The sequence below is a fragment of the Equus quagga genome, chromosome 11 (genome assembly GCF_021613505.1).
Source record: "Equus quagga isolate Etosha38 chromosome 11, UCLA_HA_Equagga_1.0, whole genome shotgun sequence".
Classification (NCBI taxonomy): domain Eukaryota; kingdom Metazoa; phylum Chordata; class Mammalia; order Perissodactyla; family Equidae; genus Equus; species Equus quagga.
The window spans coordinates 82,582,449-82,606,979 of NC_060277.1; the positions used below are offsets into that span (position 1 = coordinate 82,582,449).

At 35.4% G+C, this 24,531-nt stretch overlaps 1 protein-coding gene across 1 annotated transcript in view; it reads right to left on the reverse strand.

Annotated features, from left to right (window-relative positions):
* MED13 (mediator complex subunit 13) overlaps positions 1 to 24,531 on the reverse strand; it is a 100,247-nt gene that overhangs the window by 20,594 nt on the left and 55,122 nt on the right. Inside the window, exons 10-20 of the mRNA XM_046677772.1 lie at positions 22,281 to 22,494; positions 21,235 to 21,316; positions 19,097 to 19,218; positions 17,317 to 17,407; positions 16,969 to 17,183; positions 16,505 to 16,701; positions 14,988 to 15,904; positions 8,223 to 8,384; positions 5,743 to 5,966; positions 3,693 to 3,882; positions 2,267 to 2,723 (exon numbers count right to left, since the gene is read on the reverse strand). Coding sequence (XP_046533728.1) covers positions 2,267 to 2,723; positions 3,693 to 3,882; positions 5,743 to 5,966; positions 8,223 to 8,384; positions 14,988 to 15,904; positions 16,505 to 16,701; positions 16,969 to 17,183; positions 17,317 to 17,407; positions 19,097 to 19,218; positions 21,235 to 21,316; positions 22,281 to 22,494 — 2,871 coding nt within the window. The remainder of the gene's footprint in view (positions 1 to 2,266; positions 2,724 to 3,692; positions 3,883 to 5,742; positions 5,967 to 8,222; positions 8,385 to 14,987; positions 15,905 to 16,504; positions 16,702 to 16,968; positions 17,184 to 17,316; positions 17,408 to 19,096; positions 19,219 to 21,234; positions 21,317 to 22,280; positions 22,495 to 24,531) is intronic.

The following is a 24,531-nucleotide window of genomic DNA, read 5'->3' on the forward strand; positions in this document are numbered from 1 at the left end:
ATCCCAATCAGAATCCCAATCACATTCTTCACAGAAATAGAACAAAGAATCTTGAAATTCAGATGGGGCAACAAAAGATCCAGAATAGCCAAAGCAATCCTAAGAAACAAGAACAAAGCTGGTGGCATTGCAATCTCTGATTTCAAAATATATAACAAAGCTACAGTAATCAAAACAGCGTGGTACTGGGGCCAGCCCTGTGGTCAAGTGCTTAAGTTCGTGCACTCCACTTCAGTGGCCCAGGGATTTACCAGTTCGGATCCTGAGGGCGGACCTGGCACCACTCATCAAGCCATGCTGAGGTGGCATCCCACATAGCAGAGCCAGAAGGACCTACAACTAGAATACACAACTATGTACTGGGGGGCTTTGGGGAGAAGAAGAAGAGGAGGAAAAAACCCAACATGGTACTGGTACAAAAACAGGCACACAGATCAATGGAACAGAACTGAAAGCCCAGAAATAAAACCACACATCTACAGACAGCTAATCTTCAACAAAGGAGCCAAGAACACACAATGGAGAAAGGAAAGCCTCTTTAATAAATGGTGCTGGGAAAACTGGACAGCCACATGCAAAAGAGAGTAGACCAGTATCTTTCTCAAAATGGACCAAAGACTTGAAGGTAAGCCTGAAAACATAAAACTTCTGGAAGAAAATACAGGCAGCACACTCTCTGACATCACACTTAAAAGGATCTTTTCGAATACCATGTCTACTCACACAAGGGAAACAAAAGAAAAAATAAACAAGTTGAACTTCATCAGACTAAAGAGCTTCTGAAAGGCAAAGGAAACCAAGATCAAAATGAAAAAACAACCCAACAACTGGGAGAAAATATTTACAAAACACTTATCTGATAAAGGGTTAATCTCCATAATATATAAAGACCTCACACAACTAAACTACAAAAAAACAAACAACCCAATCAAAAAGTGGGCAGAGGATGTGAACAGATATTTTTCCAAAGAAGATCTACAGATGGCCAATAGGCACATGAAAAGATGCTCAACATCACTAATCAGGTAAACGCAAATGAAAACTACACTTAGATATCATCTTACACCCACTGGAATGGCTACAATAACCAAGACAAAAAATAACAAATGTTGGAGAGGGTGTGGAGAAAAGGGAGCTCTCATCTACTGCTGGTGGGAATGCCAACTGGTGCAGCCACTATGGAAAACAGTATGGAGATTGCTCAAAAAATTTAAAATAGAAATACCATACAATCCAGCTATCCCACTACTCGGTATTTACTCAAAGAACTTGAAATCAACAACAGAAACAAACTTTTGCACCCTTATGTTCATTGCAGCATTATTCACAATAGCCAAGACATGGAAGCAACCCAAGTGCCCACTGACTGATGACTGGATAAAGAAGATGTGGTATAGATTATATACAATGGAATACTACTCAGCCATAAAAATGACAAATCATGCCATTTGCAACCACATGGATGGACCTTGAGGGTATTATGTTAAGCAAAATAAGCCAGACAGAGAAAGACAAACACCGTATGATTTTACTCATACGCAGAATATAAACAAACTTACAGATGAAGAGAACAATTTAGTGGTTACCAGGGGAAAGGGGGGTGGAGGGTGGGCACAAGGGGTGAAGGGGCACATTTATATGATGTCTGACAAATATTAATATACAACTGAAATTTCACAATGTTATAAACTATTTTGACCACAATTAAAAAAAAAGGAAAAGAAAACTGTCATCATCACTGTTGTCATTATAAATAACTCATGTTTGGAAGCATTGTGTGAAGCACTTAATGTATATTATATCCTATGGTTCCCATTTTACAGATAAGGAAACAAGCTCAGAAAGGTTAGATAGCTTTCTCAAAGTCAAATAGCCAGTAAACAGCAGAGACTGAAAGTCAAACCCTGGTACGACTCAAGCTTCTAAACAGGGTGGTTCAACAATGACTTCTTAATCACTGTAGTAATTTGCATAAGCAAACCTACTTGACAATTATGTCACAGAACAGATTCAAACATCATACAATAGCTGGACTAAAGGGTTTCTGAGGTCAATTCCTACTCTGAGATTCTAGGATTCCATGACAAAAACTTTATGAAGAGTCTTCATTATAATTTTATAGGTAAAATATTCAAAATTATAGGATAAGGATAATCAAGGATAAGACCAAAAAGCTCCTATGTTCATTCACAATGACTATCTTATTTAGACAAAAAGAAGCATCATATATCTATATTTCTGCAAAGACTCATGTATTTAAACGTACCTTTCAGACACATCAGGATGTGGCTGAGTGGGAAGTGAAGACGACTCTCCAGAAATTCCAGGTGTTTGTACAGCTGCTGACTGTTGCCCTCCTAGCTGGCCATTCTGAACTGTACTCGCTTGTGTAGACATGGATCCTGCAGTACTACTGTTTATACTCCCAAAGGGTGGAAATGAAGGTAGTTTATTTGATGATACTCCACTATTCAGGTTGGAGGATGATGAAGATGAAGTTGAAGTTGTGGTCAAAGTTGAATTAGCTGCAGCAACTGAAGAAGACATGGCAACACCTGAAGTCATAGTGCTGCTTGCTGCAGATGCTAGGGTTGCAGATGGAGTATTAGCATTTCCAGTATTTGTCATCTGAGATGGAGTAATCAAAGACTGACTTGTAGGGGCAACTAAATTTGGCTGGGAAAGTAGAGAGCTGTCCAATGGCTGGGAAGCAAGATAAGGACCTAAAGATAATAAAAATAGGATATTTAATTCTTTATTTCACTGACCGGTTCTTCTTTTATTCTACTATGTGAATAATAATATCTAGCTGATGCTTTTTTGGTAATAACCCTCCCTGGGTCGCTTGCTAACAGTGTAGCAGATACTAGTGTTCTATTTCCCCTAGAAACCAAAGAAACAAATTTTCAATGGAATTGCAAAAGTAAACCAGCATTTTCATACAAAACTAAGAAAAGGTTTCCATGGAAGTAAAATAAAATTCTTTTTCCTAGGCATATTAATTAAATGTAAATAACAGTATCTAGCAAATTTTCATCAAACCTTTTAAAGGGTTACTAAATCACAAGTTGAATAAATGTTGACTACACTGGGAGCTAATTAAACATAAAGTGAAAGAACGTTATCACGGGATTTGAATTATAGGAATGTCTAATGAGATTCAATATTTTGGTTCTGTGTCTCTTTGGATGAAATCTAAAGTAAGTCCATTGATATTTAATTCAAGGGTGTTAAAAGCAAGTCTTAAACAGCTGTCATTTTCTTAGTTCCAACAAAGAACTGTTTCTTCGCGTTGTAGAGGTAACTACAAGTTATTTCATGTCTGAACCATTAACAAATCAAGAATCTTAATTTTAATAAATTTAAAAATAAATACACAAATTCATCAGATCTTACAGAAGCAACAGAAAATTGTTTATAACCCACAATTTCCTCCTACTAGTGGGATCCCTATTGTTTAATCAGCAAATTTTTTCCGTAAAGCATGCTAGTAAATATTTTAGGCTTTGCAGGTCATATAGTCTCTGTCATAACTATTCAGCTCTGATCTTGCAGCACAAAAGCAGTCATAAACAAGACATAAATAAACGAGCATGGCTATGTCCCAATAAAATTTTATTTACAAAAACATCTGGTGGACTGGGCCATACTTTGCTAACACTGGCCTTATACAGTAAATACAAATTCAATACCTAGGTCATATCTGCAGACTTGTGCATAAAGCTTGAGTTTAGAAAATGCTTCATTGTTACCATCAGCTGCCTGAGAAAACCATTCTGCTACCAGCTTTTCTGATAGTTTCTTTGATGCAGTAGATCCAACTCTCATGATCCCATCTGTCAACAGTCGAGAAATAGGTCTATGTTGACCTAATCGACAGGACTACAACATACATATAGAAAGCAGAATTAGTGAATTTATTATAGTATTTAGGTACATATTACAAAATAAAGCATTAAGCTATTTAAAATAAGCTTTATCATTTATAATTAACATTTAGGATAAAAATATCAAGGGTGAAATGATGCCATAGGTCTTCTTCCTTTTTACATTAGAAATCTATTAAATTTCTTTCAAAATTAAAATATCTCCAATGAAATAAAACACCTAGATAATAATAATGGCACTAGAACCATGTGGTTTGAATAACGAAAACTTACAGAATAAAGAAATAAGTGAGCATAAAAATGCAGTCATTTTATTTTATTTATTTATTTTTGATCTTTTTTTTTAAGATTTTATTTTCCCTTTTTTCTCCCCAAAATCCCCCAGTACATAGCTGTGTATTTTTAGTTGTGGGTCCTTCTAGTTGTGGCATGTGGGATGCCGCCTCAGCATGGCCTGATGAGTGGTGCCATGTCTGTGCCCAGGATTTGAACTGTCGAAACACTGGGCCACCAAAGCAGAGCACGTGAACTTAACCACTCGGCCACGGGGCTGGCCCCTGCAGTCATTTTAAATTGCACTTCTACCCCAATTCATGTATATAAATACACATATTCCCAAGTCAAATCAAAAGAAAAATTAGTATATAAAGACACTGTGTATTTGCCAACTCTTCCCTCCAATTCTGTGGGCCACTGATATTTGTTACAAGAAGCCCAATATCAAATAAGTTTGCAATACTGGATTAAGAAAATTTACACAGAGGATTTCTTTCTTTTTTTTTTGAGGAAGATTAGCCCTGAGCTAACTACTGCCAGTCCTCCTCTTTGTGCTGAGAAAGCCTGGCCCTGAGGTAACATCCATGCCCATCTTCCTCTACTTTCTATGTGGGACGCCTACCACAGCATGGTGAGCCAAGCGGTGCCATGTCCACACCCGGGATCCGAACCAGAGAACCCTGGGCCACCGAGAAGCGGAATGTTCAAACTTAACTGCTGCACCACCGGGCCGGCCCCACACAGAGGATTTCTTTACTGTAAAACCTTCAAAGGCTTTAATAATCTAATATGAATAGTGAATCTCTAAAAGGTAATATAATACTCAATGTTTCCCAAACCTATTTAACTATGGATTGTTTTTCTGGGAAGATTTTGCAGGACTAGTGTTCCAAATAACACTCTTCGGGAAATATTTATTGCTACAAAACACACTACAGATATCTTGTAATTAGTAGAACATTAATAAGGAGCTAAACCAGCACAAACTAACAAATCAGATTGTAAAAGAAATTAAACTTTAAAGACTGGATTTCCCAGCATTTATGGGAAAAGGAAGATATAATGAAATAAGACTTTATGTCCCATAGCACTTAAAATTTGTAATCACTGCATTGAGTGATGGATATGACATGAGAATTATAACTTAAAATATCAGTCAAGAATTTCAGAAATGAATGGATCTTAGAAAGATCTAGCGTAGCTTTATTTTACTTATGAGAAAAGTGAGGCCTAGTGTCAGTACCTGAGGTCCTAGAGAATCAGGGCTAGAATTTTTATAAATGGAATTTATTTCCTGGCTATTTAACAATGTCACCCCTTGTTTCAGAAAAAGATTATCTTAAATGAGACATACATATACTCTCTCAATGTTTTTTCCTCCAGTATGGTGGTTTCCACTGCGATCCACGGTACACACATCTAGCAAAGGGTCTAGGTCAAAGGCTAGTATGAAAACTAAACATCCAGTCTGACATCATTATTACTCTGTCCCAATCAAGTGAACTGCCCAGTATATTTTATATATAAACATACAAATCATAAGGTAGTTTTAAAATGCCACCTCTTTTTAAACACCTACCTCATATATTGCAGTAAGATCTCTAAAAAAGCTTTTGGCTCCATTTAACAAGGCTTCATTTTCTGGACATAGTACAACATAGGCTATATCTCTTTGAGATCCATAGGGTTCCAGCATAAGTCTCTCCCAATAAGGGAGAGCAAATGGAGAAAGCACCAGAAAATCATAATCATAACCCAACAAAAACGTGGGGATTGGCAGTGGTTCTGGGGATTCATCAGTTCCTAAATAAGAAATATATTTTAAGAAAATATTTAAGAGCAGTACATGTCTTTTTATTTAAATGTCAAAAGTTACTAAAGTCATTGTTAGTAGTAGAATTATTAAAGACAAAAAAACGAAAAGCCAGTGATTGAGACTTTCCCACAGTTATAAGTTTGCTAAATGGTCTTTATAAAACACATGACTTATAACTTCATTTAAATGTAAAAACTTAATTTGAATGACAAAACTTAGAAGTACAAAAGAAATCATGGGAGAGGAGTTTTTATTTTTATTTTTTAAGATTTTATTTATTTATTTTTAAGATTTTTTTTTTTTCCTTTTTGTTCCCAAAGCCCCCCGGTACATAGTTGTATATTTTTAGTTGTGAGTCCCTCTAGTTGGGGCATGTGGGATGCCACCTCAGCATGGCTTGATGAGCGGTGCCATGTCCGCACCCAGCATCTGAACCGGTGAGATCCTAGGTTGCTGAAGCGGAATGCATGAACTCAACCACTCGGCCACAGGGCCGGCCCCAGAATTTTTATTTTTAATTAATCTGGATTGGGGAAAGCCTTTCTAAGCATAACATAAAACCTGTCCATTTAAAAACTGATTAATCTGACTATATAAATTTAAAATTTTGGCATTAAAAAAACACTATAAACAAAGCCAAAAGATTAACCACAAATTGGAAAAAAAGATTTGCAATGCATATGACAAAAGGTTAATTTCTTTACCATCCAAAGGAGACCTATTAATCCACAAGAAAATGATCAACAATCTAGTAGAAAAATGGGTAAAGAATATGAACGAAGTTCACAGAAACAGAAATACCTCTTATATATAAGATTTAAGAGAAAGCAATTTAAAATAATTAATAGTAAACAATTACAACATTTACAATGTGCTAGGTACTGCTCAAAGATCTTTACATATATTAACCCATTTAATCCTCACAAAAACCATACAGAGCAGATACTAATATTTAAGCTCATCTTAGAGATGAGAAAGTAGGAATGAAGAAGTTAAGCAATTTGTCCAGTACCATACAAGAAGAGACAGAGATCGGATTAGAACCCAGGATATCTACCCTCACAGTCTGAATTATTCTACCTCTCAAACTATAATGAAAACAACCATTTTCACCCATCTACTCAGTACCCTACTAGCAAGCGTTTGAGGAAACAGGCATTTTACTGGTGGAGTTTAAATTGATACCGTAGAGAGTAACTTGGCAATATTTTTTTTAAATACCCACATGCTTTAAGCCAGAGATGTGTGCACTACAGAAAAATAGTTGTAATGATAATAATGGAAACAATCCATATGTCCTTAAATAGTAGTCTAGTCAATAATATCACATTGTAAAGAACAATGAAACTCATGCAGCCATTGAAAAAAAAGAAAGACATCTTTGTAGGTACTGATCAGTAAGGTGCAGAACTATGTGTACGTGTGTGTGTGTGTGTGTGTGTGTGTGTGTGTGTGTGTATGCGTGTGTTTACTATTCTGGTTTTTAAAAAAATGTAAAAATATAATTAACCTGTATTTTTCACTGAATCTTTTTAATGAGATTTAAATAATTCAGCCATCTAATAAAAGGAGGAAAAGGAAATTATGAGCAAATCTACTACTTCTGTACATAATGCAGTCTAAAACCATGTACAAAAGTCAAAGATTTCAATGTTAAGAAACATTATCCCAAATATATTTTAAAAGCTCCATATCATCCCATATTTCAGAGGTAATCTTCAACAGACAATTTAAGCATTTTGAATGTTCTTTTCCATTATGTTGATAAATCTATTGTGCAACATACTGAGAGTATCCACTTGCTACTCTTGTCACAACTATCAAATTTCTGTCATTGTTCCTTTTTTTTTTAAGTGAAGACCTTAAAGCCTTTTATCACTAGTATTACTCCCTCCTTTTTACCACATTTTTCATTCAATTTTGTAAAATGCTAATTTACAACAAAAGTGGTGTTCAGTCTTTTAAAAAATTTTAGCAGAATGATTCTTTCTTCACTGAAAATCTTACAGGTCAGTCTAATACATAAAAATGGATCTAAGTGAAGCTGCTCTTTCTGAAGTGGGGTTGTAAATTAAATGTTGGAAACATGGAAAGTAAGAAAGGCTAGGATTGATCATACTGGCTTTAAGTCAAGCATATGCCACAAAAATATTTAAGGAAGACGAACATGCTTATTCAAGTTGGGCAAAGAAACTGAGGAGTGATATAAAATCAGTCAATACACATTACTATAAATTACTTACCATAAGAGCCTCGGCCAGCCATTTTATGAAATTGTTGCCAAGTGAGAGGACCTTGAACCCCCCAAGGTCTTACTGTTCTTTTTTTCTGAATAGCATCCTGAAGAACTGGCTGAAGAGAGAGGAGCATTCGAAGTATATCCTGTGAGCACTGCATACTCAGATCTACAACCATTAAAAAAAAAGTGAGTAAGAAATGCTAACACCAACATAATTTTGAAATAAAATTTTAAGATAAAAAATACACCTAGGGAAGTTCAGCTCTTCATTATCAAGATTAAGCATCTGCTTGTGCTGAAAACTGTATTAAGTTCCATTTTAAATAATCTGTAGAAATGGTTCTCCTAGCATTTGAAACCAAGAAGAGATATAATAAAAAAGCTTTTGTAACTCATCTCCATAAAAGTTATTCATCAGCTCATCAACCAATTTATAAATTAATCAAATAAATTTCTTCCTTTTTGGTTTCGCTGGTTCGGATCCTGGGCGCGGACATGGCACCACTCATCAAGCTGTGCTGAGGTGGCATCCCACACAGCACAACCAGAAGGACCTACAACTAGAATATACAACTACGTACTGGGGGGCTTTGGATAGAAGAAGGGAAAAAAAAAGAAGAAGATTGGCAACAGATGGTAGCTCAGGTGGCAATCTTTAAAAAAAAAAAAGTAGACTGTAACAACTCTGAAATACAGAACTTGAACAGTAACAGATAAACTTGCTCACACTGCTAAAATGTGTTGTATTATCCATAGACATTTTATAAACCCAGATTTATAGATTTGTAGATTAACAAATTATTATGATCTGCATTTCTGACCAAACTATCAGAATGGGTACAAAAGGTGCTGCTCCTAAATGTCAAACGGCTAAAAGAAAAATAAATAACCAAATGTTACTGATATAATTAATCTGCCCATCCAGTATGGTTTTATTGTACCATTAAACTTGTTTGAGCACTCTGTTACAGTAAATCATTCAACTTTAATTCATTATTATTGTAGCCTAATTTATTATTTTTGGCTTTAATTCTCTACATCTAAATAGTGTACAAAATTAGAAGTAACTTAATTTCAGATATATTACTTAATAACTATTATACTTAAACAAACCATTATATACATAATGGAACACTGTGTAGTCATTAAAAGTGATAGCTATCTGAAATGGACTAACGACTAATACACTGGTAAATAAAAAACAAGTTATAAAATTATCAGTAGAAGAAATTATATGCAAACAATACTATGTGTATTCATACATGAATATTCACATAAAGTCTAAAAAAAGTTGTCATTGGCTAAGGTTGTTTAATCATAATCACATGAGGAACTTTTTAAAAACATATATGCAGAGCTTACCCTGAGAAATTCTGATCTGGGTGAAGCTCAGGAACTTGTATTTTGATTTTAATTCAGAGAGATTCTCATAAATACTCTTCCGTTCTTTTAAAAAATATATTTAGGGGCTGGCCAGGTGGAGTAGTGGTTAACTTTGTGTGCTCCACTTCTCTGGCCTGGGGTTCATAGGTTTGGATACCAGCTGCAAACCTACCACCACTCATTAGGTCACGCTGTGGCAGCATCCCACATAAAGTGGAGGAAGAGTGGCAGTGATCTTAGTTCAGCAACAATCTTCCTCAAGCAAGAAAAAAAAAAAAAATAGGAAGACTGGCAACAGATGTTAGCTCAGGGCCAATCTTCCTCACAAAAAAAATAAATTTATTTATTCATTCATTTAGTTATTTATTTAGAGTCCGGCCTGGTAGCATAGCAGTTAAGTTTGCACACTCCACTTCAGTGGCCTAGGGTGCACAGGTTCGGACCCCAGGGACAGACATACACACGACTCATCAAGCCATGCTGTGGGGGGCATCCCACATACAAAATAGAGGAAGACTGGCAGGGATGTTAGCTCAGGGACAATCTTCCTCACACACACACACATCTATATATATGTATATATGTGTGTGTTTCTGCGTATATATATGTACAGAAGACCTATTATGGGCCGGGAATTATGCTAGCTGCTGAAAATACTGTGTAAATAAATTCTTATTCATGTCTTCAAGGATGTTGTAATCTCGTGGAGGAGACTGACATGAAAAAAGAATTTTGACAAGTGCCAGGTCTCTATTTAAGCTGAGACCTGGATGGAAAGCAATGGTTAAAAGGATATATAGGTGGGACTGGCCCCGTGGCCGAGTGGTTAAGCTCGCGCGCTCCGCTGCAGGCGGCCCAGTGTTTCGTTGGTTCGGATCCTGGTCGTGGACATGGCACTGCTCATCAGACCACGCTGAGGCAGCGTCCCACATGCCACAACTGGAAGGACCCACAACGAAGAATATACAACTATGTACCGGGGGGCTTTGGGGAGAAAAAGGAAAAATAAAATCTTTAAAAAAAAAAAAAAAAAAAGGATATATAGGGGCCAGCCCGGTGGCGCAGTGGTTAGGTGCGCACGTTCCACTTCTCAGCAGCCCGGGGTTCGCCAGTTCGGATCCCGGGCGCAGACATGGCACCGCTTGGCACACGATGCTGTGGTAGGTGTCCCACATATACAGTAGAGGAAGATGCGCACGGATGTTAGCTCAGGGCCAGGCTTCCTCAGCAAAAAAGAGGAGGACTGGCAGTAGTTAGCTCAGGGCTAATCTTCTTTGGAAAAAAAAAAGTTAAAAAAAAAGGATATATAATGATTTTTTAAGAGTGATCACAAAAAATAGACATACAGATCAATAGAATAGAATTCAACGTCCAGAAATAAAACCTCAGATTTATGGTCAACTGATTTTTGACAAAAGTGCCATAACAATTTAATGGGGAAAGATACTCTTTTCAACAAACGGTTCTAGGACAATTGGATATCCACATGCAAAAGAATAAAGTTGGACTCCTTCCTTACACTATATACAAAAATTAATTCCAAATGGATTACAGACCCAAATATAAGGGCTAAAACTATAAAACTCTTAGAAAAAAACATAGGAGTAAACACAAAATGCACAAGGAACAAGAGAATAAATACACTGAACTTCATCAAAATTGAAAACGTTTCTGCTTCAAAGAATAGCATCAAGAAAGTGAAAAGACAACCCAAAGAATAGGAGAAAATATGTGCAAATCACACATCTGATAAGGGACTTGTATCCAGAACATATAAAGAACTTTTAAACTCAATAATGAAAAGACAAAACACCTAACCAAAAACTGGGCAAAGGATCTGAAAAGACATTTCTCCAAAGAAGTATACAAACGGACAATAAGCACATAAAAAGATACTCAACATCATTAATCATTAGGGAAATACAAATCAAAACTGCAATGAGGTTAACACTTCACATCCACCAGGATGACTATAATCAAAAAGACATAATGAAAAGAGTTAATGAGGATGTGGAGAAAGTGGAACCCTCACACATTGTTGGTGGGAATGTAAAACAGTGCAGCTGCTTTGGAAAATAGTCTGGCAGTTCCTCAAAAGGTAAAACAGAGTTATAATGACCCAGCAAGTCAACTGAAGAGTAATAAAAACATATGTTCAGATAAAAACTTGTACACAAATGTTCATAGCAGCATTATTCATAATAGCCAAAGAGTGGAAACATCCCAAATGTCCATCAGTGGAGGAACGGGTAAATAGAATGTGGTATACTCATACAACGGAATATTATTTGGCAATAAAAAGGAACAAAGTACTAATACTTGCTACAACATGGGTGAACCTTGAAAACATTATGCTAAGTGAAGAAGCCAATCACAAAAGACCATATAAGGTACGATTCTATTTATATGAAATGTACAAAAGAGGCAAATCTAGAGAGACAGAAAGTGGACTGGTGGTTGCCTACTGCTGGGAGGGAGGGGTTGGAGGGAAATAGGGAGTGACTGCAAATGGATATGGGGTTTCTTTTTGGAGTGATTAAAATGTTCTAAAGTTGACTGTGGTGATGGCTACACAATTCTGTGAATACCAAAACCCATTTAATTGTACACTTTATTTATTTATTTTTATTTTTTTTTTTTAAGGAGGATTAGCCCTGAGCTAACTGCTGCCAATCCTCCTCTTTTCGCTGAGGAAGACTGGCCCTGAGCTAACATCCATGCCCATCTTCCTCTACTTTACATGTGGGACGCCTACCACAGCATGGTGTGCCAAGCGGTGCCATGTCCACACCCGGGATCCAAACAGGTGAACCCCAGGCCACCAAAGCGGAATGTGCGCACTTAACCGCTGCGCCACCGGACCGGCCCCTAATTGTAGACTTTATACGGATGAATTGTATGGTATGTCAATAAAACTTTTTAAAAAGGGCGATCATGGAGTGGTGTGATGATGGGGGTGAGCAGAAATGGGGCAATTTTTACCAGTACTTTTCTGTACTGTCTAGATGCTTAACTTTCTTTTCAACAAGTATGTATTTTTTATAATTAGAACAAAGCTTTTTCTCTCTTGAAAAAAATAAACTTTACCATTAAAAAATACTAACTATAGTTTGTAGACTTTTATTTCCCTCAAACAAATATTTCAACAGCTTGGACATCTACTATAAGGCAGGCATTGTTCTAGGTGTTTGGGATATATATCAACAAACAAAACAGACAAAAACCCTGCCCTAACACACAACTTGCACAGGTAAATTTAATGGAGTGAGAGACAATAATTAATCATTAAATTATATAATATGTTAGAAGGTAATAAACAAACCATATGGGGAAAAAAGTCCAAAAGCAGCAGGAAGGAGAACATGAAGAGGGATTTGCAATTTTATATTGAGAATACAATATCTGACAAAATTTAAAGGAGACAAGAGAGTTACCCATGTAAATACCTGAGTGTCCCAGGCAGAGGAAACAATTAGGGCAAAGGTTCTTATGTAAAAGTTGCCACTATTTTATGATGCTGCTATAATTTAATGAAAGTACTCCAATACTGCACATTTAAGTTTTCAATTATATCCCTAGGTTACTTGTATTTATACTGAAAATTTTAAATTAAAATGTAAAGGCATTTCTCTCTTTTTTTGTTTTGAATTATTTTCTTAATACAAGTTCTTAGGATGAAATTCATCTTTATGGCTGAAGAGGGTTCTGTTTACATCAATGTTTACTGTTAGACAAAAAATGTACACAGGGCAAGGCTCAATATTTTCCATTATCTGGTATGTAAGTTGGTTCTTTTTTTTTGAGGCATAATTGACATAAGGTGGTTCTTTTTTACAAGACCAGTGCTATGAGCTATGGGGCCACCCTGAGTTGGTTCTATTTTAAATTTTTTACTGAGGTATAACTGACATAACATTATACCAGTTTCAGGTATACAACATAATTCAATATTTGTATACATTGCAAAATGATCACCATAGTAAGTCCAGTTAACATCTGTCTTCATACATAGTTACAAAATTTCTTTTTCTTGTGATGAAAATTTCAAGATGAGTTGGTTCTTTAAAGCAACTAACAATAAAAATAGAGTACCACTAATGCTACTGCTGCTGTTGTTATTACTACTATTACTACTGCTAATATTTGAGTTCTTACCTTGTGCCAGGTACTGCTCTCTGTTTTATATGTATTAGCTCATCTGATCCTCAAAATTCTATATGAGGTAAATACTATTATTGACTCTATTTTAAGAAATTGAGGCACAGAGAAGTTAAATAACTTGCCCAAGGTAACAGTTAGTATATAGTGATGGAGCCCTGTTTCAAACCAAGCAGTCTGCTCCACAGCCTATGTTCTTAACTACATCTCTTTCGTTTACAATCTTGCCTAAGCCACCAGCATCTTTTACCTGGACTACCGTAACTGACTCCTAACTGATCTATCTGCTTCTATTCTCACCCTCACAACCCACAACACAACAGCCAGAGTGATCTTTTAAAACATAAACAGAAAAAGAATGTTGCTTCTCTGCTCACAACTCTCTTATAGCTTCCCATTACTCTTAGAATAAACTATAAAGGCTTTACGTGGTCCATAAGACCCTATATGATTTTGGTGGCTGGCTATCTCTTAGACTTCATCTCCTACCAGTCTCCCTATCACCCAAGTTCATTCCAGCAACACTGCCTCCATACTGTTCCTCAAACATATTAAGCACACTGTCCTCTCAGGGTCTCGGCACTTTGCACTGTCTGAAACAGTCTTCCCTTGGTTAGCCACACTGGTCACATTCTCCCACTTTACGTAGGTCTTTGCTCAAATGCTGACTCTATATATCTTCTCTACCATACATCTAAAATAGTACATTCTTGTACTCCTTTACCCTGCTTTTTTTCCTTCAAAGCACTTGTCACTACCTGATAGTATATAATTACTTATTTTCTTGTTTATTTTGTCTTCTCCACTAAAGTATAGGCTCAAAAAGGGCAGGAAATATGTTTGTTTCATTCAACACTACACTTTATAAAAGAACCGTGCCTGGCACATACTAGGTGCTCAATAAGTATTTAATAAATGAAAGAATGTTGAATAGAGCAGACAATTAGCAATTGTATACTGATTAACATGTGAAAAGTGCCTTTTACAATCCTACAGAAGTATACAATTACAGACTTAGAATAATCATACTGTTATTGCTGAAATTAAACTAAACGGCTAGGAAATTCTCCCTTTAAAAATGTCATCCTTAAAGGAGTTTTAAGTTCAAATTGAAGTGTCTCTATTAGCTACATGGGAAACTGTCTGTAATACTTTCTCCTAAGAAAGAAAACAAAGTCATACAACTAAAGGAAGATAAACAGAAAATTTACTCCATTAACGTACTTACCATTTCTTTTGGACCAGGGGTGTAAGCATGAACTTTTCACAAGTGCTTCATCAACTTTTCCTCCTGACATGTTATCCATGAACTGACGCCCATGTTCTAATGCAAGGTAGCAGTCATTGCAACAGTCACGCTCTTCAACACGTACCCAATTGCTAATTACACCAATTTTGGGGAAAGGATCTTGGTCTGCTGCTCCAAAGGGTGAAAATAAATTAGTGCACTGATCTTGTAGCAATAATATCAACTCATCAGGCAATTTTTCAGATTCCTTTAGTCCTCCATTAACATGTTCAGCAGAAGTAGCCCTGAGAGCTTCAAAACGTTTTTCTGCTTCTTTGCCACATTCTGTGTTGCGTCCTATGATATCTAGTTCATCTTCAAGAAATAATCCTGAATTGTTTCCAAATTTTCTGTTCATGACAGCACTGAAGCCACAGGTACACCTATACTGTGCTTCCTGCGTTGGATCGGGAATGTAAACTCCAACATCGGCACCCTTGATATTCATGTTGCAGACACAGATACAGCAACTATCAAAGTTACAGTCTTTAAACAAATTCATAACTGATTCTGAAAGAATGAGGTTTACATACAGACTGTGTGCTTCAGGGATGGAAGGAACAGTAGCAGGTTCAACAGAATTAAGGGGTCTGCAGGTGGATGGGGTGGAAGCTGGTGAATACAAGTCTGAATTTTCATATTTGACTGAACCTTGAGCACTAGCAGGTCCACCAGCTCCACGGGGAGTCCTTGGAGTCCTTGGAGTCCTTGGAGTTGGAAACCTAGGGGTAGATGGAGAAGGAAGAATTCCTGCTCCACTGTTACTGGGAGGTGCGCTGCTAGGAGGCATCCCAAAAGAAGTATGAGTTTGAGGTGTGTAAGCAGGGCCATATTCTTGATCCATAGTACTTCCATCACTAGTGTCACCAGGGTGAAAGAAAGTCAAACATATACATAAAGAATTATATTAGTAACGTGAAATACAACTAAAAATGTCACAAGCGTTTTTCAGTAACACTGAAAATTATGACAGCACAATCACTGCAAAAATTACAAGTGTAATTAAAATGTATTTCTAGTTAATATATCCACTCTAGGTGATTACTGTGGGCTCAGGACCAATCAACTAGTTCCAAAATTATAAATAAAATCTGTATACACTTATTTACACCTAGACATCCACATTTACTATCTACACATTTCTTCTACTACAAATACTCAAATCTCATTGATTCTAAGATGCCACTGATTGTTAAAAAAAAAAAAAATCCTGATTTTAGACCAAAATAAAAGGTGCTTCTGGAGCAAATAATCAAAGTACAATGGTCTTAAGTTTTCCAATAGTTTATTCATACCCAACTAATAACTTTATAACCTATTAATCAGAAAACATTTTTAGAATTTTCAAAACTCAATCTCTTTTTCCAGGTACCAGCATACCAGGTACTTCTGTGAAAAAAAATTAAAGCTTTTTAAGCATTCACCTATTATACCAATAACATAAATTTAAATCATACCCATCTTTGATGAATGGCAATGCAGGCCCTGAAGGAAGCAATTCCAATTTTCCAACAGTCCAACTCTGACGGTAAATACACTCTTCTGGCAATTTGATAGGAGGCAGACATTGGCTTGGTAGAGTTTTTAGAGGTGCAAACATGGAACATCCCACTAGAACTTGACAATTTTCAGGCTTATAGACATAAGAAAAATCCTACAATATAAAAACCATGACTTTCAGCATCTTATTTTACAGGAGAAAAAAAACAAAGTGACTCTAGTCTTTTTTCCCTTTCTTTAAACAAAATAATTCTATTCTTTTCTTAAATGCATTCTGAATAGTGTCACCAGAATTCAGTCTTCAATTCTGTTAACTAGAAAATCAGAATCACTATGAAAGGATTTTTGAATATATCAACAAACTAATTCTATATGAAAATATAGGAAGTGAATTATTTTTCTAGAAAAATAAAATACTCACTTTAATTTCAGAAGGTTTTGGGCTACAGAATCCTTCATCAACCTCAATTTTGAACTGTGCTCCTATACTAGAACTATTTCCTTCTAGAACAGTTCCTCCAGGTGTTGTATCCATACTACCATATTCTTTATTATTCATATTCATTGGGGAAAATCCCATAATATGTTGTTCCAATGATGGTGGTGTCGGATACATTTTATGAAGATCTGCAGTGCCTATAAATTAATAAAAGACATTTTAACATAAAACTAAAAAGAAGTTAATCTATGTTTAAAACAAAAGAGTAGGCAACGTGGCTGAGATAAATAGTTTACAGATTTATCTGGAGCACAGATTTGGAAAGCTTACTTATGCAAGATAATGGGTCCAGATTTCCTGTCTTTGATTCCTTGCAGCCAGATTTATCATCAGATCCATTCGCTGATTTTTTAGATCCAGGCTATTAAAAGAAAAAAACCCACATTTTTATCTGAAATTTTATATCCAATGTGATTTCAAGATAGTAATCACTCAGATGTAACTTGCAAGTAGAGCCCATTCATCAAAAGTAATACTTTGAATCTGTGCTAGAGCCAAATACGTACTAGATACAATTTAAGGACATAAAACACATTTTAGGCAATCGGTGGACCCAGATTAGTTTCTCTGTTTATTTGATAATCCTCCAAATTAACAGGGAAAGATTCCTCCAAAGAAAATGACCAATACTTTCAAAACACACAGAAGCAAGAATAACCTACCACTTAAAACCTGTTAAAATAAGAAAAATAAGAAAACCTGCAATAACAAAGGTTTGTGATTAACATCAGAATTGCTTCTAAAAGATACTCATAAAGCATTTGTCCCCTTAAATAAAAGACATTGAAGTTTATATATAATCAATCACCCCTCTGAATTCTTTTCTACATTTTCGCCTTTTTTAATAATTTCCTCATCCCTGCAAAAATGCTACAACAGGTTTCAAGCACAAACTTCAGGAAGATGTCATATGACAAAACAAAGGATCTCTAACTAAAAATAAGTTTTAATACATTGAACATATCAAGTTGTAGCATCATCAATCTGTCACCAATGTGTTTAGAGCTGACAACCTAGTTCCAACATGTCTTGTTAGCCATTTTTTCATAAATATGTAGACCGAGCCCTGATTACAACCTTTTTACCTCAGAAGAGCCACAGCTGATATATGAATGGTAACAGAGAGAAAGTATAAAAGTACCAAAGTAGTCAGGGATATATTTACCCAGTACATGGCACCTTACAATATAATATAATATGGGATATAGAGTAAAAGTTTATGTTCAGCTATATCTGGCTTAAGTCATTTAACTGAAAACACCAAATGTGCACATATGTGTTTGTTTGTGTATATATATAGATAGATAGATAGATATACACATATATATGATGAGAGAGGATTAAAAGGATACATTATGTAGAATAAGAAAGACCAAATGTACTACAGAAATTTCCAAGCTACCTTTATGCAGATGAAAAAGGAATTCCCTTTTATGATAATGTAGCACCCAATTCATTAATTTGCCAGAGGCTTGACATTCTACGAAATTTCATTTTAAGCTTTCTTTTATTTTATCTTCACCTTTCTCTGCCAATGGGTGTTAAAGATTAAATATTACTTTTCTTCCTCTTTCATTATTATAGTATGTACCTGTCTTATAATAATGGCTGTGATGCCAAATTCAAAATAAGTAGTATTCCTTAATAAATTGACAAGACATATTATTTTAATGTTAATTATTTCTTATTCTCTATATGAGTCAATTCCAGGGTCACTTCTCAAACTAGAGGATCGGAGAATAGTAACATAATTCTGCTTCCTAAAGACTGCAGAAAAAGAAAATATGGCAGAGCTCAAATTAAGCTTAATCATATGTGTCCTTCAAATATACAAAATAAAAAAAAAACTCAAAGTTTATAGGTGACACTATGTCAAGACTGCTCAAACATAAGGTTTATAAAAGACACCAATTAATGAAATTTTATTCCAAAATATTTCCTATTGTTCAGGGCTAAAACACAGCATTCAAGTCCCACATCACTTCTGAAAAATAAGCGCATAAAATCAAGGAAAACAAATTATAATCTTAATCATTAACAGGATACTCACTGTTAGTTCATCTTCATCAGAATTGAAGAGATTATCAAGGTCAGTATAAGAGACAGCCAGGTCTGAGTCATAAATCAAACTGGTTGATGGAGGACGAGCATGACCAGAAGGGCGTGGAGCATCTACATATGTCAATCAGAAAACAAAATCAAAAATTCTACTACTGACCAAATAAGTATTATTCTATTTATTTAAGCTAGACATATAACTTTAAATTTCTAAGGGTGTTATCCAATAAGAAATCATGATTTACAATCTAGAAATTTTTTTCATAGAAATAAAGTTGTAAATAAATGGTGGTACCTTCCCCAGGAAATTCACCAAAGGCTACATAATCCATAACATAACTAAGTACTGTATATGAATAATATATCAAATAAAAATATAAACACTATTAGGACAACAGAATTAAACACACACACATTTTTATTTTTCTATCTTCTTGAAATGGAAAGGAAGCATAGTACAACAATTAAGTGCTCCGGCTCTTGAGTCAGACAGACTATTAATTTGACTCCTGACTCCAACACTAACAATACGACCCTGAGCAAGTTACTTAACCTCTCTATGCCTCAGTAATGGCAAGAATTAAATGTGATAGAACGTAGGTAAAGCACTTTGCCCTGTACCAGGCACTTAAGCATTCAATAAATATTATCTCTTAGTTAAGCTGCATTTTAGTTCTAGAATTTTATTTTCCTTTTTACTTTTTTTTCCAGTTTTAGGAAAAAAAATACAGGATTATTTAAGAAAAAATACAAGTGGAAGTTAATTTTCTCTTATATTTCCACACAAGAAAAAAAAATAATAATTGCTGTTTGCTCTATAACCTTCTAAAGCATCCTCAGGATATCAGATGACTAGAAATAGCCCACACTTTTAGAAAGATGAAAGTCACTTTCCAAGTGCCTCTGAGTGTCAGTTCTAAAGATTCACTAAAATGGTAGTTCTGAAATTTTAGAGTATGTAAAAATCACCTAGAGTGCTTATTAAAAACCAAGGATTTCCTAGCTCCACCTCAAAAAATACTCCAGAATGTGGTAGATGGTCCACCTTTTGAAAAAGCCAGACCATAGGCACAAGAAGGCGATTACACATTCCTTATATCCTAGGGTAGGTAAATAGGCCAAAGAATCTAAATTGTTAACTCACCAAGCTACTTCGAACCATCAACCACTTAATTTATTTCATGAAAGATCACCTCTTTCTTAGTCAGATGGACTTTTTTCTTATTCTTGTTTTAGGTCACGCAGAGGCTAACCCTCTCTATTTATTCCAAACATTAAAACAAAGCTTTGTCCCTAAAAAACACATACCAAAGGATGACTTCCTTTGCTTCCATCAAAAGTCAGATTTTGTAAAAGAACTAATATAGTTTCTCTCTGTTCCACTCACAAGGAGCACAAGTCAGACACTTTCAAAGTGGAGTCTTGACCGCTGTATCCCCAGTGCTGAGAACAGTGCCTACACATAATGTGCTGAATAAATATCTGTTAATGACACTTCTTCTAACTTGCAGGGGTTGGGACACAACAAAATTACAGTAAAGTCTAATTTGTAAATTAAGTCTTTAGATCTGAGAGAGACCTTAAGCAATGATCTCATCCAATCTCATTTTACAGATGAGAACTATTTTTATTGGTAAAAAAGGAAGGAAGTTCCATCAATTCAAAACAGAATTTCTATCACCTGAACTTCCTTCTCCTAATACAAGATAAGCAATAAATCCATCATTTTAAGATAGGTTCCTTTCTAGGGGGCCAGCCACATGACCGAGTGGTTAAGTTCACACACTCTGCTTCAGTAGTCCAGGGTTTCGCCAGTTTGGACCCTGGGCGTGGACATAGCACCACTCATCAAGCCATGGTGAGGCAGCATCCTACACAGCAGAACTAGAAGGACCTACAACTAGAATATACAACTATGTACTGGGGGGCTTTGGGGAGAAGAAGAAGAAGAAAAAAAAAAGACTGGCAACAGATATTAGCTCAGGTACCAATCTTCAAATAAAAAAAAAAAAGTAAGTCTCTTTCTATGAAACATATGAATTATGCAAAAAGGAATACTAGAAGTCCAACAATATCAGATTAAAGTGACAATCCTGGAATGTAATATTTTGATTAGGAAGTAAGCTTTACCTTGCTTGATGGAGGGACTAAATAATGACATAGCATCTTCTTCATGTGATAACACTGTTACACTAGATGGTCCATCTTCTACCTGCAAACAATATTACATATTAGACTGAAATATATAATTTGCCAATAATAAAACCTACCAATTACTGAGTAGCTCTGTGTCAAGCATTCTGCTAGATGTTCTACAGACATCATCACAACCAACCTATATGATACGTAAGTACTGTGCTCATGTTACAGACAAAAAGTAGTTCTAAAGATAATCCAGGAAACACAGCTGATTAGTAGTAGGAGCTGGTATTTCAACCTAAATCTGTCAAATTCCAAAGTCCATGTTCGTTCTACAACACCTATAGCATTCCCAGCTACTACTGTTTTCATATTTACAAAAGAATAAAATTTCAAGTACCTGGCACATAGTAAGGCTAAATAAAACTTTGTGAAATGAATTCTTTGTATTAAACATATTACTGGGTCTTTTTGACAATTTCATAGCTTTCAATTTCCATATTTTGTATTTAAGGCAAAACTCTTATCTAGCAGAATTATCTTGCACTTAGATCCTCAAACATTTGATTTTTAAAATTTTAATCAAATAAATCTTTTTACGTCTCACACTTTATAACATTTTCCTTTTAGGGGCCCTATAAGCTCTTGACTCACATATTCAAAAATACTGGGTATTTTATAAACTCAGCAATGTGTATTTTATTGTACTTTCGGAAACTGGTAACTATCAATATAGTTCGTCTACCTAAATATCCTTATTTGAATAACAAATTAATGTATTCTTTCTCTAATCGAAAAAGTTTTACAGTAAACAATAAAGATCTTTTCATTATCAGAGACTAGTTTAGGTTAAAGCCCATATAAGCTCTTACATTCTGTACAATATGCCTGATGTACCTATTTAAAAAATGTTTTTCTAAGTTAAAACAATAAATCTGTTCTATTTTAAAACAAAAAAAAAATGAGAAGTGTGGTAGTATATGCAGTGCTACAAATCATTGGTGATCCTTTGGTGTACTTTGATGTCTTTTACTCGCCTTGTGTTTTTTTCCAGCTTCTCTCTCGTTATTTTGTCTATCTTTCTTATCAGGAAAAAGGAATTCCTCATCTCCTTCAACAAACGCATATGGATCAATTTTAGGTTCTTGTTCTGCATCAGATGATATTGCTGAAAGATACTGATTTTTAATTTGATATTGCTGCACTAATTCATCAGAAACTTTTAAAGGTTTCTTACATTGCACCATTAACCTGCATAAAAAAATAAAATTAGAAAATTAGTTATATTTATTCTCCATACAAGCATAAAAAATTTCCAAAACAACTTAAGTATCATAAAGTTTTTAGAATCATTTAGAGATAATCTAACCTGTAATCCCTCAATTTATAAATAAAGAAACTGAGGTACACAGAGGTTATGTGATTTATTGAAGTCTCAAATTTAGCAACAGAGAAATAGAGCTAAAATTCAGGTCTCCTATCTATATGGTCTTTCCACTAAAATATGTTGTCTTTTGTTAATCCACTCTGTTCCCAAGTCCTCAAGTACATTAATTTGTTCAAATTTATTCACTGAAAGGGACTCTAAATCTAAACCACTCCAGGACTAGAACTCTTAAAATGTGGCCTATATAATGAGACAAGACTACTTTCGTACAATTTACACATGGAAAGTGATTATCCTTTTCCCATTGCCATGAATGGATATATTTTAAGTTAAAAAAAATTTAAAGGCCTGATTTGTGTTTCACGATAACATTGCTATTATTAATTCTGGCAAGATGTTTTACAATGGCAAGTGAAGTTTCACTGCAAGTACCTCAGAGGTTTTTCCTAATCACACTGGAAAAATCAAATTTTATATTATCAGTCTTTTGGTTTCACAAAGTAACTGATAAACATATGTTTATCTGTACTTTCCTGAAATAATGACAAAGGACAATAGAACAAGAGAGGAGACGACAATGAAGTTGAAAAGATGAACTAGTAGAAACACACAGACCAGAGAAAGCTGAAATATAAGGCTGAGAGAAGGAAGCCACAACAAGTTGCTCTGCAATGCAGAACCCTAGAAAGCATCAGGACTTTTATATCTCTGAAGACCAGTGTGCTTGGTGAGCCTGAATATAGAATTCATTTTTGGTTTGTATAAGACATTTTTCAACTCCCAGATTCATGTTCTCTATATTAGGCAAAGCTGAGATTCCCCTGCTTCCAGAACAGTGGCAGCCAGGCATCTAGTCAGATCATGCTCAAAATCCTGCAATGACTATTTTCCTCTGAGGAAAAACCAAAATCCTTATATCCTACCAAAGCCTTCCAAGATGTGTCTCCTCTTTTTCCTCTCCAACTTCATCTTCTTCTATTCTAGCCCACCCTCTCTCACTCACTCTCCTTCCAGAGGCTTCCTTGATGTTCCTCAAACAGGCCAGACACACTCTTGGCTGTTCCCTCTGTTTGGAACACTCTTCCTCCAAATAACTGCATGGCCAACTCCCTCACTTCCTTCAAATCTTTGATCTTATTTTAAATTGCAATATGCCCAACTGCCTTAACACCAGTCCCCCTAACCCTACTCTATTTTTCCCTGGATAAAACTTATCTTTTAACATAATATATAATTTGCTTATGTTCATAGTTGACCATCACTCTACTAAAATATAAGCCCCTAAATGCCAGGGATCTTGTCTTTGTTCACTGAATTACCCCAAATGCCCAGAACTGTGCCTGGCACATAGCCAGTGCTCAGTAAATATTTGCTAAATGAATACATGAAATCTAAAAGCCACACAGGATTGAGATGTTGTGTTTGCATTAATAATCCTAAAATACAATATCTTGTACTTTGAAATAAACATCTTTATTCATTAGACAGCAATACTGCTGCCACTGTTTATCTGTCTTGAGGATTAAGATAAAAGTTATAAGACACGTAAGAATTTGGAAGCAATGAAGGTATTTGCTAGCTTATAATGATAGAGATATCACTCTATACCTTATAAACTAAGGTTGAAACAGAGGCCATCAAAACAATAACTGATGTTTTCCAAACGTGCTATCAAATACCAGATATGTCACTGTTATCCTCAGTATGTCCCAGATTTATCCCCAAAACTAAAATCTTAAGTCCACAAAAACTTTCTTCCATGGGAAGACACAACTGTCTAACACAACCGTCAATGGGGATATGTTTTACAATTAATTGTTCCAACAGTTCTGTTCCATAAATGAATAAACATTTCTTTCTTAAGAATAGTTTTGTACCCCACCATATCGGACCCTAAGTAA